This window comes from Lynx canadensis, chromosome D3 (assembly GCF_007474595.2).
Source record: "Lynx canadensis isolate LIC74 chromosome D3, mLynCan4.pri.v2, whole genome shotgun sequence".
In the NCBI taxonomy this organism is placed as follows: domain Eukaryota; kingdom Metazoa; phylum Chordata; class Mammalia; order Carnivora; family Felidae; genus Lynx; species Lynx canadensis.
Genome location: NC_044314.2, coordinates 84337891 through 84356805, shown reverse-complemented (window position 1 = coordinate 84356805; position 18915 = coordinate 84337891). Strand labels below are relative to the sequence as shown.

The 18915-nt window shown below is 43.3% G+C and overlaps 1 protein-coding gene and 1 long non-coding RNA gene across 3 annotated transcripts in view; one reads left to right on the top strand and one right to left on the bottom strand.

Annotated features, from left to right (window-relative positions):
- Nucleotides 1-10229: 10229 nt before the first annotated feature.
- Nucleotides 10230-11975, bottom strand: LOC115498643. Its single transcript, XR_003963891.1, has 2 exons — nucleotides 11811-11975; nucleotides 10230-11481 (listed from the first exon to the last, which is right to left on the bottom strand). It is a non-coding gene; the product is annotated as an uncharacterized LOC115498643 (long non-coding RNA).
- A 416-nt stretch (nucleotides 11976-12391) lies between these two features.
- The window catches only part of MAPKAPK5 (MAPK activated protein kinase 5), a 42138-nt gene continuing 35614 nt past the window's right edge, over nucleotides 12392-18915 (top strand). For both annotated transcript variants that reach the window (XM_030292221.1, XM_030292220.1), the window contains exon 1: nucleotides 12392-12782. In XM_030292221.1, coding sequence (XP_030148081.1) covers nucleotides 12747-12782 — 36 coding nt within the window. In that variant the 5' untranslated portion in view covers nucleotides 12392-12746. The remainder of the gene's footprint in view (nucleotides 12783-18915) is intronic.

Genomic DNA, 18915 nt, shown 5'->3' with positions numbered 1-18915 from the left:
ATACATGCCTGCAAGCAAACTTTACTGAAGCTTTTTGGAGGCACAAGGGGGAGTGACACATCACACAGGGTTTGAACTATCAGTCCAGTCCTTTCCCACCCTCAACATGCATCCTCTCCTGGAGATCATCCCCTTTCCCTAGCCCAGGACTTTCCTTTTTTTCTCTTGTTCTTAACCCTCCATGGCCCCTCTCTCCCTCCCTCCCTGCATTCCGCTGCCTCATCCTTTTCTAACACACAGCAAAGCATCTGGGTACAATCTGCACCCTCTCACCCACCCTCCACCTTGGTCAGCAAATCAAGGACCTTCCCTGGAGAGCAGTGGTGGTCGTAAATGATAAGTCATCTTCCTGCCAAAAAATTGTAGCTCCTGCTGGTCTGCACGTGCCTGATCATCTCATAACAAACACACATTTACAAGTGCATATAAAAATATGTGAAGAACACAAAATTGTGTGTCAATGATAAACCTTTACTTTCTGTTATGCAATCCTTCATTAATTATTAATTAAGAGAAGAATTTCCTTTATCCGGAATGTGTGGTATCTTACTATTTTTTACTTGTTCTACTACAAGCATCTTTCATTTCAGTGCATATAACAGGCGTTTTGTTCTTTTCAACAGCTACACTATTACTTAAGATATATATATATATATATACACACACACAATTGAATAAGCCTCTATTAACGGATATTCAGGTAATATTGCTTTTATAACCACTACACAAAATAGGGAGAATTTAATTTTGAGAATCATAGTTAAAAAAAAGAAGACACCAGGGCACCTGGGTGGCTCAGTGAGTTAGGCGTCAGCTTAGGTCGTGATCTCACGGTTTGTGGGTTCGAGCCCCATGTCAGGCGCTCTGCACCTTCCATGTGTGCGCGTGCGCTCTCTCTCAAAAATAAAGATTAAAAAATTATACACACATATATACATATAATTATATATAAAACATATATATATATATGTTTTATATATGTTTATATATATATATATATATAAAATTATACATGTAAAAGACACCACCGCAACAGAAAACCAGTGTCCCCGTGGGTTTCTCCTGCCCATCATCAGTTTACTACAACTTTCATGTAACCTGGAGGAAGAGCCCCCCTGGAGTGTGAGGATTAGTAGGCCTCTGGGCATTAGTCATTTCCATAAAAGGGAGCAAAGCATTTGTGTTCTGATGATGAGTCGTCCACCAGTCTCTAACCGCCCAGAGGGATTTCATGACTTGTCCAAACTAGAGCAGAGCTTGATCACAGCGGAGGGCCGGCTATCCCGTGGATCGGATAACCCCACAACTCTCTTGAGCGCTGAATCCTGCAGCTTCTTGTTCATTTTACTTGCTCCAGCAAACATGTTGTCGGACCCGTTACTCACCACAATGTCTTGTATCATCAATGCTAGTCCCCAGCTCATGGCTCCTCTGGAATGGTACTCAGAGCTCATTTCCATCAGGACCCTGTTATTCTCCTCCTAGCCCCATGTGCACGGCTTCCTCCTTTTAACGACCTTGTACTTAGCCCAGACCTCTATATATCGCCTACATGACGCTGTACTTGATCTGTTTCCCTCTGTTTAGACTGTGAACCCTCCAATAGTAGGGACCAATGTATCTAGGATAGGTGCTCAATGAATGTGTGTTACATGGCCTGAAGTGACATATAACACATTGTACGGGGGTGCCCCTGAAGGACTGCATTATTCTAAAGTCAGGAACATGGGCCTGGGACATGGAGACATGGAAAATGGCCTCTCAAGGTTGAAGAGGGACATTCGAACCCTGCTAGTCAACAGTTGGGTCTTAAACCAGCAGCATCGACCTCACTCGGGTACTTGTTAGAAATACAGAATCTCAAGCCCCAGCTCAGCCAGAGTGAACTCGAATGTGCATTTGAATAAGATCCCCAGGGGATTTGTCTGCACCTTAAGGTTTTAGAAGTACGGAACCAGAAGAGGTGCTGCCAGGCCTTCAGACCAACTGACTTATTCTCGTCCTGAGTAGGTGACAAGGCTCTTGAGGAAGGCACAGTAAGCAGCACACTGTAGCAACCCTTGCCTCAGCCATGTCAATAGGAGCTTGGGCGGGAAGTGGGGCTATGGCCAGAATCGGGTTGGTCCTCAGTTCCAGGATGAGCTGCCACTTCACCGGATGGATGATCCAGCACACTGCTGGGCACACAGTAGGTCCTCAAGAAATATTTTATGTATGAATTACTGAAGATGGATTAAGCCTAGTTAACCTCTCTTAGTCTGTTTCCTCATCAGTAAAATGGGAACGATAATAATCACCATGCCCACCTCTAAGGGCTGTTAGGAGGTTAAATGAGATAAGGTAGGTGAAGGTTACCGTAGAGGTGTTAGTTCCTATCACAGAATAAAGTGTGGATATCTGAAGAGTTTGGAAAGGAGGTAAGCTGTGTTTCACCCAATGCCAGGTGCCATTACAGGTGCCATGCTGGGGGCAGGTAAATGCAAACTTGGTTTCAGAGAAGGGCAGCAGGAAAGAATTAACAAAGGCTTCCTCTGTTAGTGAGTTCGTAGGGGATTTCCACTTTCTGCATTAACCCCTGAACTGTTCAACTCTTAAAAACTAATGACATACACAGTGCTTCTGAAATGGGAAAATAAACTCCCCTAGAGGGAAAAGATAGGGGAGAGGGAGAAAGGCTGTATGGTTTCCAACTACTTTTTGGTCTCAAATCTTCACAGGCTCCACTTGGAATGAGAGCTATACCAAGCCACCAGGGGAAAAGAAAGCAAACACACTTCCCTGGCAATTGCTCAAGCAGACTATCCAGTAAGTCAGATGACTATAAACCTTTCAGACTCAGAAGTCCGCCACCCTTGTTCTAAGCACTTAGGAAATTCATGTAGCGGCCTGGGTCTGTTAATACTTTAAGTGGACTAAAAAAATTTTTTAATGTTTATTTTTGAGATAGAGACAGAGCATGAGTGGTGGAGGGGCACAGAGAGAGAGAGAGAGAGAGAGAGAGAGAGAGAGAGAGAGAGAGAATCTGAGCTCTGAGGTGTCAGCTCAAAGCCTGATACAGGGCTCAAACTCACAGACCACGAGAGCATGACCTGAGCCGAAGATGGACATTTAGCTGACTGAGCCACCCAGGTGCCCCATAAGAGGACCTTTAAAAAAAAAAGTTTTTAAAATTTAAGTGATCTCTATACCCGATGTGGGGCTTGAACTCATGACTCTGAGATCAAGAGTTGCATGCTCTTCTGACTGAGCCAGCTAGGCGCCCCTTTAAGCGGACTTCTAAGTGTGTTAAGAAATAATTCAGTTTAGGGGCGCCTGGGTGGCTCAGTCGGTTGAGCTTCCGACTTTGGCTCAGGTCCTGATCTCCCAGTCGGTGAGTTCGAGCCGCGCGTTGGGCTCTGTGCTGACAGCTCAGAGCCTGGAGCCTGCTTTGGATTCTGTGTCTCCCTCTCCCTCTGGCCCTCCCCCATTCATGCTCTGTCTCTCTCTGTCTCAAAAATAAATAAACATTAAAAAAATTAAAAAAGAAATTAAAAAAAGAAATAATTCAGTTTAAAAAGGAAAGATCCTTTTGAGAGCAATGGGGTGATTGTATTGTTTTTTGTTTTTGTTTTTGTTTTTTAATAGGGTCAAATTTACATAACATAAAATTGACCACTGATCATTTTAAACTGCAATTTGGTGGCATTCAGCACATTCTCAATGCTGTGCAACCACCACCTCTATCTAATTTTAAAACATTTTCACTACCCCAAAAGGGAATTCTGTATCAAGGAAGCAGTTACTCTCAATTCCCTTCTCCACCCGGCCCCTGGCAACCACTGTCCACTTTTTGTCTCTATGGATTTGCCTATTCTGGAAATTTCATATGAATGAAATCACACAGAATGTGACTTTTTGTTCTGGCTTCTTTCGTTTGGCATCACATCTTCGAGGTTTACCCACACCGTAGCATGAATCAGTGCTTCATTCCTTTTTCTGACTGAATAATATTCATTATATAGATATATATCACATTTTGTTCATCCACTCATCTGTTAATGGACACCCGGATGTTTCCATCTTTGGCCACTGTGAATACCGTTGCTATGAACATTCGTTTACAAAGATTTGTTTGCATACCTATTTTTGATTCTTTGGGGTATACACCTAGGAAAGAATTGCTGGAGCAGATGGTAATTCTATGTTTAGCTTTCGGAGGAGCCGCCGAACTGTTCTCCACAGTAGCTGTAAATCATCTTATGCTCTCGCCAGTATAAAATGTTTGAGAATGTACAAGCGTTCCAGTTTTGCCACATCCCCACCAACCCTTGCCAAGCAGGGTTACTCTTCTGAAACTGCTGATTAAGGGCACTTGTGCATCAGAGAAAATGACATGTGGTGACAGATTGACTGCAGGTTCTCATCCATCCACCCCTACATTTCAGTCATTGAGCCCCTACCAGTAAGTACCCTTTAACCCCTTTCCTCCCAGTGTGCTCAGTCCTAGTAAATCACCCCTGCCCCCTGGGTTGCTTGTGCCCTTGGATAACCTGGGTATTACCCTTTCCACTGCCTGCCCCTGCATCCCCCACATCCAATCCATCACTGACTCCTGCTGATTCCACATGGAAAATACATCTCAGATCTGTTCGCTTCTCCCTGCTGTCTGCTGTCATCATCCCAGTCCAGGCTACCATGACCTCTGACCTGCATGTCTCTTCTTTTTAACCACCTGTTATCAGTTACTTATTGCTACATAACAGATTACTACAAATGTAGAAGCTTAAAACAACCCACATTTTTTTAAAGTAATCTTTACACCTTAATGGGGAGCTCAGACTCAACCTCACAACAATCAAGGTGCTGGCTGGGGTTGTAGTTATCTCATGGCTCAACTGGGGGAGGATCCACTTCCCAGTTACTTATTCACATGGCTCTTGGCAGGGCTCAGGGCCTGTGGGCTGTGGGCTGTGGGCTGTTGGCCAGAGACATCAGCCAACATGGTTCTTTGCTATGTGGACTACTCTATAAGGTAGCACACAACACGGCAGCTGACTTCCTTCAGAGCAAATGAGCAAAAGAGTGACAGGGAGTCCCAGACAGAAGGCACAGTGTCTTTGTAACCTAATCCTAGAAGGGATATTGCATCACTTTGCTATATTCTGTTAATGAAAAGCAATCACTGGTTCTAGGCCACCTTTAAGAGGTGGGGGCTATTGCACAAAGGTATCACGAGGCGCCGTGTTAGAGGCTACCCACTACAAGCTGTCATCTGGAAGCCAGTGATTCATGTCCTTCCCACATGCAAAATGTACTCTCTCCCTTTGAAGGGTTTCAAAACCCTCATCCCACTACAGCATCAGCAGGAAGTCCACAATCTCAAAACTAAATCAAGTCTAGGTGAAGTCCCGTAAGTATAGTTTCTGAAGTACATTTCTTCAAGCACAGATCCTTTCGATCTGTCGACTTATGAAAAATAAGGAGACAAATTATTTGCCTCCCCCGCCCCCCCAACACTCAACATACTATGGTGGGACCAGGCTAGGACGACAGCGATGGACATTCTTGTTCAAGGGTGGGGAAGTGAGAGGCACAAAGGAGTCACTGGTACATAGTACGTCTGAATCTAGCTGGGCAAATGTTGGAAACTCCCTGATGAGTTCTCAGAGCCTGAGAATAATTATCCATGGCTCTTGGCTCCACTCTGAGTCATCCTATTTCATAAGAAGTAGCACATATGTGTAGCTGAGCAGCTCTCTCAGTCTGCTTCCTGCCAGAATTCTGGAGGTCTGAAGGCCTCTTTTCATCCTGTACTGTTTCTCCTTCAGTCCAAGGGTCCAAATACAACTCATTCAAGAACTTTGTGGGATTCCTGGGAACCTTATAGGTAGTTCACACCATTAGACCACAGCCACACCCGCAAATCTCCCTGAAAAAAGTCCTCTACCTTCAACTCCTGCTGTGAGTGCTGCGGAACAATGACCTTAAGCTTCCTAGAGGCCTTAGGTTTGACTGAGAGGATCTGAGAGATGCATCCTGAATATCTATAAAGGATCTTTTCCAGAAGATTGAATAGGCTTCTGAGATACCATCTTTAATGGTCTGACGTCTTAACAAATTATATAGTCACATCTCCTACTTTACCTTTAGGCCATGTTACGGTCCCTACCAAATTTATATGTTGAAGCTCCAACTCCCACTGCGATATTTGGAGGTGGGGCCTTTGGGTAGTTATTAGGTTTAGATGAGGTCAAGAGGGGGCACCTGGGTGGCTCAGTTGGTTAAGTGTCTGACTTTGGCTCAGGTCAAGATTTCATGGTTCATGAGTTCAAGCCCCACGTCCGGCTCTGTGCTGACAGCTCAGAGCCTGGTGCCTGCTTTGGATTCTGTGTCTCCCTCTCTCTCTGCCCCTCACCCACTCGTTCTCTCTCTCTCTCTCTCTTAAAAATAAACATTTAAAAATTTTTTACAAATTAGATGAGGTCATGAAAAGGGGGTGCCATGATGGGATTAGTATCCTTATAAGAAAAGGAAGAGACTAGAGGTTCCTCTCTCTCTACCACACATCAAGAGGGTGGTCACCTGCAAGCCAGGAAGAGGGCCTCACCAGGAACCAAATCTGCCAGCACCTTGATCTTGGACTTCCTAGCCTCCAGAACTGTGAGGAATGTCTGTCTGTTTTTAAGATGCCCAGTCTACGGTATTTTGTTATAGCAGATTTTGGTACTGAGAAGTAAGGCTGCTGCTGTAACAAATCCCTAAAAACACGGAAGTGGCTTTGAAACTGGGTGGGTGGGTAATGGGTAGAAGCCAGAAGAGTCTGGGGGTACATGCTGGAGATGTGGGTGGAAAGGTCCATTTTGGTGGGGCATTAAAGGAAATGGGGAACATGTTGTTGGACAATGGAGAAAAAAAAAAGGTGGTCCTTGTTGCAAAGTGGCAAAGAACGTGGCCAAACTATGTCCTAGTGCTTTTGGAAGACAGAACTTGTGAGCAATGAAACTGGGTATTTAGCAGAAATTTCTAAGCAGCATTTGAAGAGCAGCTTGGTTCCTTCTGACTGCATATGATAAAATGTGAGAGGAAAAAGATGAACCTAAGAAGGAATTGTTAAACCAAAACGGACCAGAACTTTTTAAAAATTCGGAAAATTCTCAGTCTGTCCATATTGCAAAAATTTAGAAAGTGTGTTTGGAAGAGAACACTGAAGGATGTGGTTGGACTATCACGTGACAGACATTATTGGATTATAGGAGCAGAAACAATGCCTGCTTGAACTGAAGGGAACCGAGACAGGAAGAAACGAAGGAAGGCTTCTGGACTTCTTAGATTCTACCAAAGAGGGCAAAAGAGCTAACTTGCTGTGAATGTGCACTATTCTTCGAGAGGATGATTCCAGAGGTAATTCAGAAATCATCAGGGCCGATGGCTTGGTTCCAACAGGCTAGAGAGGCTTCATCCGGGGTTTGGTGGCAGGGCTACAACCCCAGTGGGTCCAGAGGAGAGTGTATCAACCAAAGAAGATTATTTTCCAGCCTTAAAATCTACTGGTATTTGCGTTGTTAGGTTTTGGACCTGCTTGCGACCCAGCACCCCTTTCCTCCTTCTGATTTCTCCCTTTTGGAATGGGAATGGCTATCCTACACATGTGCTACCACTGTATTTTGGAAGCACGTAACTAACTTATTTGATTTCACAGGTCCACAGCTAAAGAGGAATTTTGTTTCAAGATGCATCACACCTATAGTCTCATCCACATCTGATTTAGATATTTACATCCTTTGGACATTGGAGCTGATGTAGGAGGCTTAATTTTTGAGGCTGTTGAAATGGAATGAATGTATTTTGCCTGCAAGGAATTGAATTTGGTGGGGGCAGGTATTTTGTTACAGCAACCTGAACTAAGACAGACCACATTTTCCTTACAGTGCTCTGGATTTGATCCTTGCTTCACAGCCACTGCTAAATTTTAGCACTGGCTGCCATCTAGAGAGACTAAAAATTTCAAAAGAAGCAAGTCCTGGCTCCTTCCTGTTTAATAATCTGCTTCTCTTCTCATGTTTTACTACAAGGAGCAAGAAGAAACCAGGCAGCATCTCCTGCTTGGAAACTGCCTTACGGGATCACCAACTTCATTGGGAACATTAGTTCTTTCCACACAATTGCTGATGGCAGTGTTGCCAAACCTTGTGCTACTTCAAAACCAGGATCCTCTTTCCTCCAGTTTCCAAAAACGTTCCTTACTTCCTTTTCAGCTCTCATTCGTAGCATCTTCAAAGTTCAGATTTCAGATAGTTCATCTCAAAGTTCAGTTTGTTCAAGATAATTTAAGCTTTCTCTAACTCACTCCTCAAAATCTTTCCAGTCTCTGTGCACTGTCTGGTTCTCAGCGACTCCCACATTATAGGTAGTTGTCATGGCAGCCTCCCACTTCCAGGCACCAAAATCCGTATTAGTGATCTATGCTGCATTTCAAATCACCCCCAAACTTAGTGCCCTAAAAACCTTTTTTATCTTAGTTTCTGTGGGTCAGGAATTTGGACACAGCTTAGCTGGGTGCCTCTTCCTGGCACAGAAGGCTGCAATCATCTCAAGGCTCAAATGAGGAAGGATCCATTCTAAGGTCATTTATGTGGTCTTTGGCAGGCCTTGCGTTCTCACTGGCAGTTGGCAAAAGACATTAATTCCTGGATATGTAGACTCCTATACTGGGCAACTATCGTGGGCTGATTAGTATCCTCCCCTCCAAATTCATGTTTACATGGAACCTCAGAATCTTGACCTCTTTGTAGATGTAATTAAGATAAAAACTATACTGGATTAAGGTGGGCCCTAAATCCAATGACTGGTGTCCTCCTAAGAGGAGAGGACACAGAGAAAAATATGTGAAGACAGAGGCAGATACTGGAGTAATACATTCCCTATTGGCCAAGGAATGTCAAGGACTGCCGGGAGCCACCAGAAGGTAGAAGAGGTAAAGGATTGAACCTTAGAGCCTTTAGAGGGGGCATGGTCCTCCCAACATATGGATTTCAGACATTTGGCATCTAGAATTGTGAGAAAATAAATGTGTTTGTTTTAGACCACCCAGTTTGTGGTAACTTATTATGAAAGCCCCAGGAAACGAATAAAGTAACTCACATTTGAGCTGGCATCCTTCCGAGCAAATGAAGAAGAGAGTAAGAGAGTGCCCAAGAGAGAAGCCAAAGTCTTTCTGTAGCGTAATCTCGGACATGACATCCCATTATTAGAAGCAAGTCATTAGATCCTTCAAGCAGGGTGAGGGGATTACACAAGACCATGAATACCAAGGGGTAGGCATCACTGATGACTACCTTAGAGGCTTACTACCACAGCCATTTCCCCAGCAAAAAAATGGAGGAAACCTCTCCTTTGGGCTCTGCCTTCTCCATTCATCGATTCCTTCAGCAAATATTTATTAAATATCTGCAGTGGGCTGAGTATTGAGGATGCGGTCAATAATACAAATAAGATTCTGTCCCTTGAGATTATTTACAGTCTAGTTGGAGAGAGACCACTAAAGAATAAGAAACAATAAATATATAAATAAAAACTACGAGATAAGTATAAGGAAGTAAGTTATGAGACAATAGGAATATCTGATTTAGACTGGGGACAAGACTTAATCCTGTCTTCCTGATAAAGTGGTATTTAGCATGTGGTTGAAGAGGGGCACCTAGGTGGGTCAGTCGGTTAAACCGGCTGACTTTGGCCCAGGTCATGATCTCATGGTTCGTGAGTTTGAGCCACATGTTGGGCTTTGTGCTGACAGCTCAGAGCCTAGTTTGCTTCAGATCCTGTGTCTCTCTCTGTCTCTCTAAAATAAATAAACATTAAAAAAAAAAGAAGAATGTGGTCGAAGAATATGTAAGAAAAAAAAAGAACTTGTACAAATTAGGCTGTGTGTGTGTGTGTGTGTGTGTGTGTGTGTGTGTGTGTTGGGAGGGGAGAGGGAAAGCACATGTAGGTAATGGTCGAGAAGTTAAGCTGCCAGACTCAGTGTTTGAGGCTACGGACCTCTCTTCTTCATCTCTGCATCTTTATTATGTAGCACAGTGCCTGGCACAGAGAGGCACCTGAATAAAACCAAGGCATCTTTGATTTCCTGTTATGGATAATATCAATTCATTTAGAAATTTCCTCCCAATGTTCACTGATGGATCACTGTTCTTAATTGGATTACAGGCAGCACAGGCAAAGTTGCTATTACAAAAAGACTCGAATACATGAAAGCTCAAAACAATAAAGGTTTATTTCTGTTTCTCATAGAACAGACCTGGGTGGACATATAGGTCAATGGGGGCAAATGTTCTCCACTTAGGAATCTTCCATCTTGAGGCTGTGCCTTCTCCAGAACCAGAATCGTCCAGCTGGCAGGGTAAGTAGGAGCACCTGTTGACGAATTTTCTGGGCCAAGCCTGGAAACTGGGCACATCTCTTCTGTACACTTTCCGTTGGGGAGAGCACAGGCACGTGGCCACACCTACTTTAGGGGGCTGAGGAATGTACAGTAGGCATATGGCCAATAAAGATGACAACCAGGTCTGCACCACAACTTGACTTATCCTCTGGGATAGCGCACAAAACCCTCAAATTAACCTCGACAGAAAAAAACCTGTGGATTCCCCACCCTCAGCCTCATCAAACCTTTCATTCACTGAATGGCACCATCATCCATCCGGTTGCTGAAGACAGACTCCTGGAAGTTATTCTTGATTCATTTCTTATTCTTACTTTCTACATTGAATCCTTCAGGAAATACCGGCAACTGTACTCCCAAAGCATACCGTAAATCCATCTACCTGATCTTTGCTGCTACCTCCTTAGTTCGAGCATTAAATAATCTCTCATCTGGATCGTTCCAATCACCTCTTAATAGCTCTCCATGTCTCCACTCTTGCTTGCCCATAGTTCTCTATCTAGCAGAGTGATCTTTCAAAACATAACTTTGATCACATCACTCTTCAGTTTAAAATCTTCCAGTGACATAGAATAAAATTCAGTCATTACTATGAATCTCAAGGTGTATGATACAGCCCTGTCCACCTCTCCAGCCTCATCCTTTGTTGTTCTGTCCTTTTACTCCCTCTGCTCCAGCTACAATGAACTTTTTGCTGATCCTCGAACGTTATTTAGCTTATTTCCGCCTTAAGATTTTTTCACTTGCTGTTCCATATGCCCAGAAATCTCCTCCTCAGATTTCCAACAGACAGCTCCTTCTCATTCCTCAGAGGTCTCAGCTTCAATGTTACCTCATGGGAGACCTTCCCTGATCATCTACTAGGAAAAGTCCCCACAACCAGTTATTCTCTTACCTCAGCATCCTGTCCACTTTCTTCTTAGCATCTACAAACTCAGTGCTGTCCCCTGTTCATTTGCTGCTTAGCTCTCCTGAAAGTGAGATCCACTGAGCAAGGACGGGTTCTTGATCCTATTGCTTCCCAAGTGTTGAGCAGGCCTGGTACAGATGCCGCTCAGTATCTAAGTGAACGAATGAAGAACCACCAAGCGGTGATCAGCCAAAAGCTCCTACAAGGCCCTCCGGTAGGTTGCTGGTGTAGCGGAAGGAGCACAAACTTGGCGTCCAATTCTGACCTGACCACGTCTCAGCTATGGCAAGTGAGTTCAGTTCTCTGAGACTTAGTTACCTAATCTGCAAACGGGGGATAAGAACATACTTACCTCGCAGCGTCAAATGCTTACTTCGTAAAGAAGAAAGAAACTGATGGAGAAAAAGAGCTTTACGTAAAGTTAACCCTCCGAATATACAACTATTATTGCTGTTATTACACACAACTCTGTTCTCTTACCTCTGGACCTGCCGGGGACCTCTGTTTCCTCTTGCTCATCACGAGCCCAAACTCCCGGCTCCTTCGCGCGGGCCGTTACCGGCGGGACGAACCTTCTGGCCGGCGCCGGGAGCGGAGAGACAGAACCCGAACGCCGCTCGAATCAGGTGGTGTACACCAATAGCCCCGCCCCGTCGGGGCCCCGACCCATTACGTCATCAGCACGGCGCCAGCGTTGCGGAGGGCCCGGGGGCCTGTCCCGAGTGTGGCGCTGTTTGGGGAGGCCCTGGCGGACGCCTGCGAATCAGCTGCGTGGTTTGGGGGCGCTCGGAAACCCCAGCGGACGTCGGCGAGGGGTGCGTGGAGCCGTGGGGGCACGGAGTCGGGCGGCCGGAGGGGCGGCCCGGAGCTCAGGCGGGGCACAGCGCCGGCGGGCGGGCGGCCGGCGGGGCTGCCCGGCGCGGGTGTCCCGGCGATGTGTGGCGCTGAAGCGGCAGCGGCAGCGGGAGCGGCAGCGGCGGCGGCGGCGGGCTCGGCCTTGGCTTCGCGGAGGTGCCGGCGGCGGAGACGGAGGCGCAGGTTCCTTATTAGGACCTGGCGAGCCCGGGCCTAATCGGCGGCCCCGCGAGGCCTCTGCACAGCGCCCCGGACGGGGACCCTCCCCGCCTCGCCCTGCCCCGGGAGCCTGCCTCCCCGGCTGGGGATGAAGCCGGGAGGCGTCCGCGCGGGGCCCAGCACAAAGGCTTGTCCCCGGGGGCCGCCGCCGCCAGCCTAGAGCCGCCCGCCGAAGCCGAGCCGGCGCCAGGGCCCTCACCCCCTCCGGTCCCTGGGGGCGGCGGCTGCCGGTCTCCCCGAGGCCCAGGGGCCCTAGCGCCGAGCTCCTCGCACCCTCGGCTGCGGTGGGACCCGGCACTTGCGCAGCCTCCGCCGCTCCCGGCCGTAGAGACCCCACGGAGCATGTCCGAGGAGAACGACATGGAGAAAGCCATCAAGGTAAGGGGGAGATGCCCCCTTCCTCCCCGCTCTGTCCCTGTGGCATTCATCTGGGCTCAGCCTCAGAAAGCGGAGAGAACTTGAAGCGAGAGATTCCAGCGACTGTCGGGTTTCGATTTTCCCGGATTCCGTGGACTGCGTTTTACCGCCCTGGGGCGAATGGTTTGTGTATGTATAGGGAGGGATGTCCGACTCCCTCTGACTTTTCTGGTTAAAGCAGGGATGTGATTTGTGCTCAGCTAAAACGGAAGGTGAGTGGCGTGGAGATACTTGATATGAGTGGGACGGAGGGGGCCCTACTACACTTTCGATCACCCCCCAAGTGCCGCCAGTATTTGTTTCCGGATGATCTGCTACAGTACTTGGAGAGTTGGACTTTACCCATCGCTCTCGAATTGTTTGAAACCAGCCTCCTGGAAACCTGCAGGTTCAGAAGGAGGTGGTCCGCCTTCTTACAAAATCCGTCTTTTGGCAAATACTTGTTCTTTTGCGTTTGTTGCCTCTCTTTTTCCTCTTCCCTCTCCTCCTAGGCAGCGTTTAATTTATTGAAGAAGACCTAATGGTGTCCCGTGACTTACTGCTCTGTTAACAACAACAACAAAACAAATATGTGTGTTCTAAAATGACCCAAATAAAATGAAAAGTTTTTTAAAAATCTGTTTTTTACTCTTTGTTTTTGTAAAAACCACAAAACAAACAGGCAAACTTCGAGGTACTAATAGTTAGAAAGTTATTATCTAGCTGTAGCTTGGAAATTAGTCTTGTGTAAGTTGAACACTGAAGCTTAAAGTTTGATATGCATTATTTATATTGCAGTATTAAGTCAGAGCATTTACGAATTTTCATTTTCTGTGGTGCCTGGCTGGCTCAGTTGGAAGAGCGTGCAACTCTTGATCTTGGGGTTGTGAGTTCACACCCCACCTTGGGTGTATAGATTACTAAAAAATAAACCTTAAAAAAAAAAAAAGAATTTCATTTTCCCTTGAAGGACAGGCATCCATTGGCAACTTGGAGTTATTTTCCCCTTCAGAACACACTTACAAAGTTACACTTCTAACAGTTTTTGTTTTGTTTTGTTTGGTGTAGTAAAGTTTATAGAAATCAGTCATTCCAAAGAAACTTAACCTTTTAAAGGAGGCATGAAAATATACACATTAAGGAAGATCAAATTTTACCACAAAAAATGTTCTAAAACACTGCATTTTTGTGGGAGGGGGTTGGATTTTATTAGTACAGGGTCAGGAATGGTTACCTCAAGTTTTATGACTGGGTTGTGAATCAGAGCATATGTGGCAGATTTTTAAATTCAAGTCTTGTCTGTTTTGTGCCAGGTGCTGTCTTAGGCACTAGTGGTACAAAGCCAAACTTCTAAATGTCCCTGCCTCTCATGCAGTTTATAGTCTAGATGGTGGAGTTAGGTAAAAAAAAACAACAAAAAAAACCACAACACACTGCAGGTGGTTATAATTAAGTATAAAAAGGGTGGGGAGTACTATTTTAGGAAAAGTAGTCAGGAGAGGCCTCTCTGAGGAAGTGACATTTGTGTGGAGCTCTGAAGGCAATGAGGGAGCAAACCTCCACTGTCTTGGGGAAGAATATTCCAGGCAGTGGGAACAGCAGATAAAAAGGCTCTGAGGTACGTTCAAGTCTTGTGTGATCCAGGAAAAGCAAGGTGAATGCATTGGGTCAACATACATTATATTTTATTTATTATTTTTTTAAACGTTTACTTATTTTTGAGATGGAGACAGAGGGGAGGGGCAGAAAGAGAGGGAGACACAGAATCTGAAACAGGCTCCAGGCTCTGAGCTGTCAGCGCAGAGCCAGATGCAGGGCTTGAACCTACGAACCGAACCATGAGATCATGACCTGAGGCGAAGTTGAACGCTTAACTGACTGAGCCACCCAGGCACCCCAGCATGGATTACGTTTTAGAGAGGTGATGGGAAGCTAGAGCTCAGAGGGACTTGTAGACCATTGTAAGCACTTTGGCTTTGACCTTGAATAGAAGAGGACCTCTGTGGAGTTTCTAACAGAAGAGGGACTTCTAGTGGGTAAATATATAAATGGGAGGCAACGTAACATAGTGGTTACAATAGTTTATGTAGACTAATGGATTAAAACATCAGCCTTAGGTGCCTCCTTAGCGCAGTAGGTAGCATGTCAGTCTCATAAAACCTCAGCCTTGCCATTCATTAGCTCTGTCCTTGAGTAAATCCTTTTACTTCTCTGTCCCTGAGTTTGCTCATTCCTAGAAACGAGATAAAAACACTCCATAGGGTTTGTGAGGATTTGATGAGCAAATATTTCTAAATGTGCTTAAAATAATAACTAACATTTAGTAAGAACTTGATGAATGTTGGCTCATAGCAACTAAACAGTCGTTTTAGAAAGTTACAATTTCTTGGTCACTATTGCCCAAGTTAATTTTCTTAAAATATTTTAGCTTTTCTTCATGTACTTGATAGGTCATTGATGAGTCTTCCTACTAATTTGTGTCCAACCAGTACAAATAAGTGGAGTTGAAAATATCTGATCTGACTTCCAGTACTGACTAGGGTATACTCCCTTGGAAGCAAGCCAGCATCACAATAAATAAAACTTCTGGTCTGTAACATTGTGCTGTATTCATTATTTTGCTTTCTTGAGGATGTCCCTCATTGGTGAGGACTGAGACCTCTAGAGTTCAGCTGGAAAAGCTGTTGTCCTGGACTCTTAAACTTCTGCCTGACTACCTAAGAGCGGTCCAATTAGAGTTTAACATCTCATCTTATTACTCTTCAGAATAATTAGGATACGGCCAAGGCAACAACCATAGCCTCTGTCTTCTCATTTCTGTCTCTTCTCCCATAGCCCTATGGCTTCACTATTCCTAAGGCACTTAACTAAACCTGGAGAATGAGCATTTGGGGGTTAGATACTGTCTTGCATATATGTCTTACTGTATATGGAAGAGTTCTTAATATTTGATGAACTAGTGAAAATTCATTTCCTTAGTTTTAAAAATGTTTTTTTAAATTTCAGTATAATTTACATACCATAAAATTAACTCAGTGTAAGTGTATACTTGAAGAATTGTTAATAAACTTACAGAGTTGTGCAACTGTCATCACAATCCAGTTTTAGAGTATTTCTATCCCCCCCTAGAAAGTTCTTTTTGCCTCTCTGTAGTCCTACTCTACTCCCACTTGCCACTCCAGATGATCATTGATCTGTTTTCTGTCACTTGTTTTGTCTTGAGAAATTCCAAATTAATGAAATTGTATATAATATGTAGTGTTATGTGTTTGGCTTCTTAAATACTTATAAGGTTCATCCATGTTAGTGCATGTGTTGAGTTTATTTCTTTTTACTTGTTGAGTAGTCTTTATTGTTTATTCATCCCCAGTTGATGGGCATTTAGGTTGTTTTTGAATTTTAGCTATTATGAACAAAATGATAAATACAACTTGCCCATGCAAGTTTTTGTGTAAACATTTGTTTTAATTCCTTCTGGGTAAATACCTTGGTATGGAATTACTAGGTAATTTTACGTATGGTAAGTTTATGTTTAACTTTTTAAGAAATTGCAAAACTTTTCCAAAGTAGCTTTACCAATATTCATTCCCACCGGTAGTATTTGAGTGGTTTGGGCCGTTTTTGTTTGTTTGTTTTTACCCTCCTCACAAATATTTGGTATTGTCAGTCTTTCTATTTTAGCTATTCTAATGGTTGTGTAGTAGTATCTGATTGTGGTTTTAATGTGCATTTCCCTAATGACTCATATTGTTGAACAACTTTTCATGTGTTTATTTGCCATTTGTGTATCTTTTCTGGTGAAATGTCTATTCAAATCATTTGCCCATTTTTAAATTGGGTTATTTGTCTTATTGTTGAGTTGCAAGGTTCTTCATATACTCTGAATAAAACCTAATTCTAATGCTGTTGAGTATCTTTTCACGTGTTTGCCATTCGTGTATTTTTTTTTCCTATTTATTAAAATCTTTTGCCCATTTTTATTTTATTTTTAATTTTTTAAAATGTTTATTTTTGAGGGAGAGAGAGAGTGAGAGCACACAAGCAGGGGAGGAGTAGAGGGAGGGAGACAGAGGATCTGAAGTGGGCTCTGTGCTGACAGCAGAGAGCCTGATGTGGGGCTTGAACTCATGGGCTGTGAGATCATGACCTGAGCTGAATTCAGATGCTTAACTGACTGAACCACCCAAGAGCCCCTTGCCCATTTTTAAATTGTCTTATTACTGAGTTGTAAGAGTTCTTTATAAACTCTGAATAAAAGTGATTTATCAGACATAGATCTGCAAATATTTTTTCCCAGTATATGTCTTGGCTTTTCAGTTTTTAATGGTTTTAACTTTGATGAAGTCCAGTGTATCTTTTTTTTTCTTTTTCTTTTCTTTGATGGATTGTGCTTATGGTGTCATAGCTAAGAAATCTTTGCCTAGTCTCAGGTTATAAGATTTTTTCAACTATATTTCCTTCTAGAAGTTTTATAGTTTTTAGTTATTTATTTAGATCTGATATCCACTTGGAGTTAACTTTTGTCTTTGGTGTTACATAAGGGTCTAAGGTTTTGTTTGTTTGTCTTTAACATGGATATCCAGTTGTTCCAGGACAGTTTGTTCAAAACACTGTCTTTTGCTTATTGAATTACTTTGGTACTTTTTTTGAGAATCAGTTGATCATAGTGTGTGAGTTTTTTCTGGATTCTCTGTTTTGTTCTATTGATCAATATGACTGTCCTCATACCAGTATCATCTTTATTACTCAAGCTTTATAGTAAATTTCCAAAATTGGGTAGTTGTGAGAGCCAATTTGATTTTTCTTTTTCAAAATTAAGTTGGCTATTCAAGTTCTTTGTATTTCCAAATAAATTTTAGAATCAGCTTGTTTATTTCTACAAAAACGTGTGCTGGGATTTTGATAGAGGTTCCACTGAATCTATAGGTCAATTTGGGGACAGTTGCTATCTTAACAATATTGTCTTCTAATCCATGAACATGGTATAGCTCTCCATTTCATTAGGGCTTCTCCCATTTTTCTTGGTGATGTATTTGTAGTTTTCAGTGTATAAATCTTACACTTTGTTATTTAACAAAGTTATTCCTAAATATTTTATTCTTAATGTGCTGTTAAGAATTGTTAAATTTTATTTTTTGGATTGTTTGTCATTAGTGTAGAGAAAGGCAGTTTATTTCTGTATTTTGATATTGTGTTTTGCATCTTTACCACATTTGCTAAGTTCTAGATTTTGTGTGTGTGTGTAGGTTCTTTAGGATTTTCCACATATAAAAATCATGTCTTCAGCAAATAAATACCGTTTTACTTCTTCCTTTACAGGATGCATGCTCTTAATTTTGTTTTCTTGCCTTATTCTGTGGGTAGAACCTCAGGTACAGTGTTGAATGAAAGTGGCAAAAGTGGACATCTTGCCTTGTTCCTGATCTCAGGGGGAAAGCATTAAAGACTTATTGCTAAGTAAGTGGTTTGTAGACATCCTTTGTCCAATTGAGTTTTCTTCTATTCCTTGTTTGCCAAGAATTTTTATCAGGATTAGGTGTTGAATTTTTGTTAAGTTCTTTTTCTTCACCTATTGAGTTGATTATATAGTTTTTGTTCTTTATTCTTACTATGGTGTATTAATTGAGTAACATTAATTGAGTTTCAGATATTAAACCAATTTTGCATTCTTGGTATAAACCTCACCTAGTCTGATGTAAAGTTATTCTTACATGTTTCTGTATTCACTTTGCTAATTTTGCTGAGGATTTTTGCATTTTTATTCATGAGAGATAAAGGCCTATAGTTTTCTTGTGATGCCTTTGTCTAGCTTTGGTATGAGGGAAATACTTGCTTCCGAATGAGTTTGGGAAGTTATATCCTCCTCTGTTTTCTGGAAGAGTTTGTGCAGAGGCTTGATATCATTTCATTAAGTAGGGGGCAGTTTTTGCCTCTTGTGAGGCATTTGGCAGTGTCTGGAGACATTACAGTTGTTCAGTGTGGGTAGGGGATGCTTGTAGTATCTAGCAGGTAGAGGCCAGGAATGCTCCTGAACATCTTAGCAATGCACAGGACAACCTCACAACAAAGAACTATTGGTTCATAATGTCAGTGATGCTGAGGTTGAGAAACCATG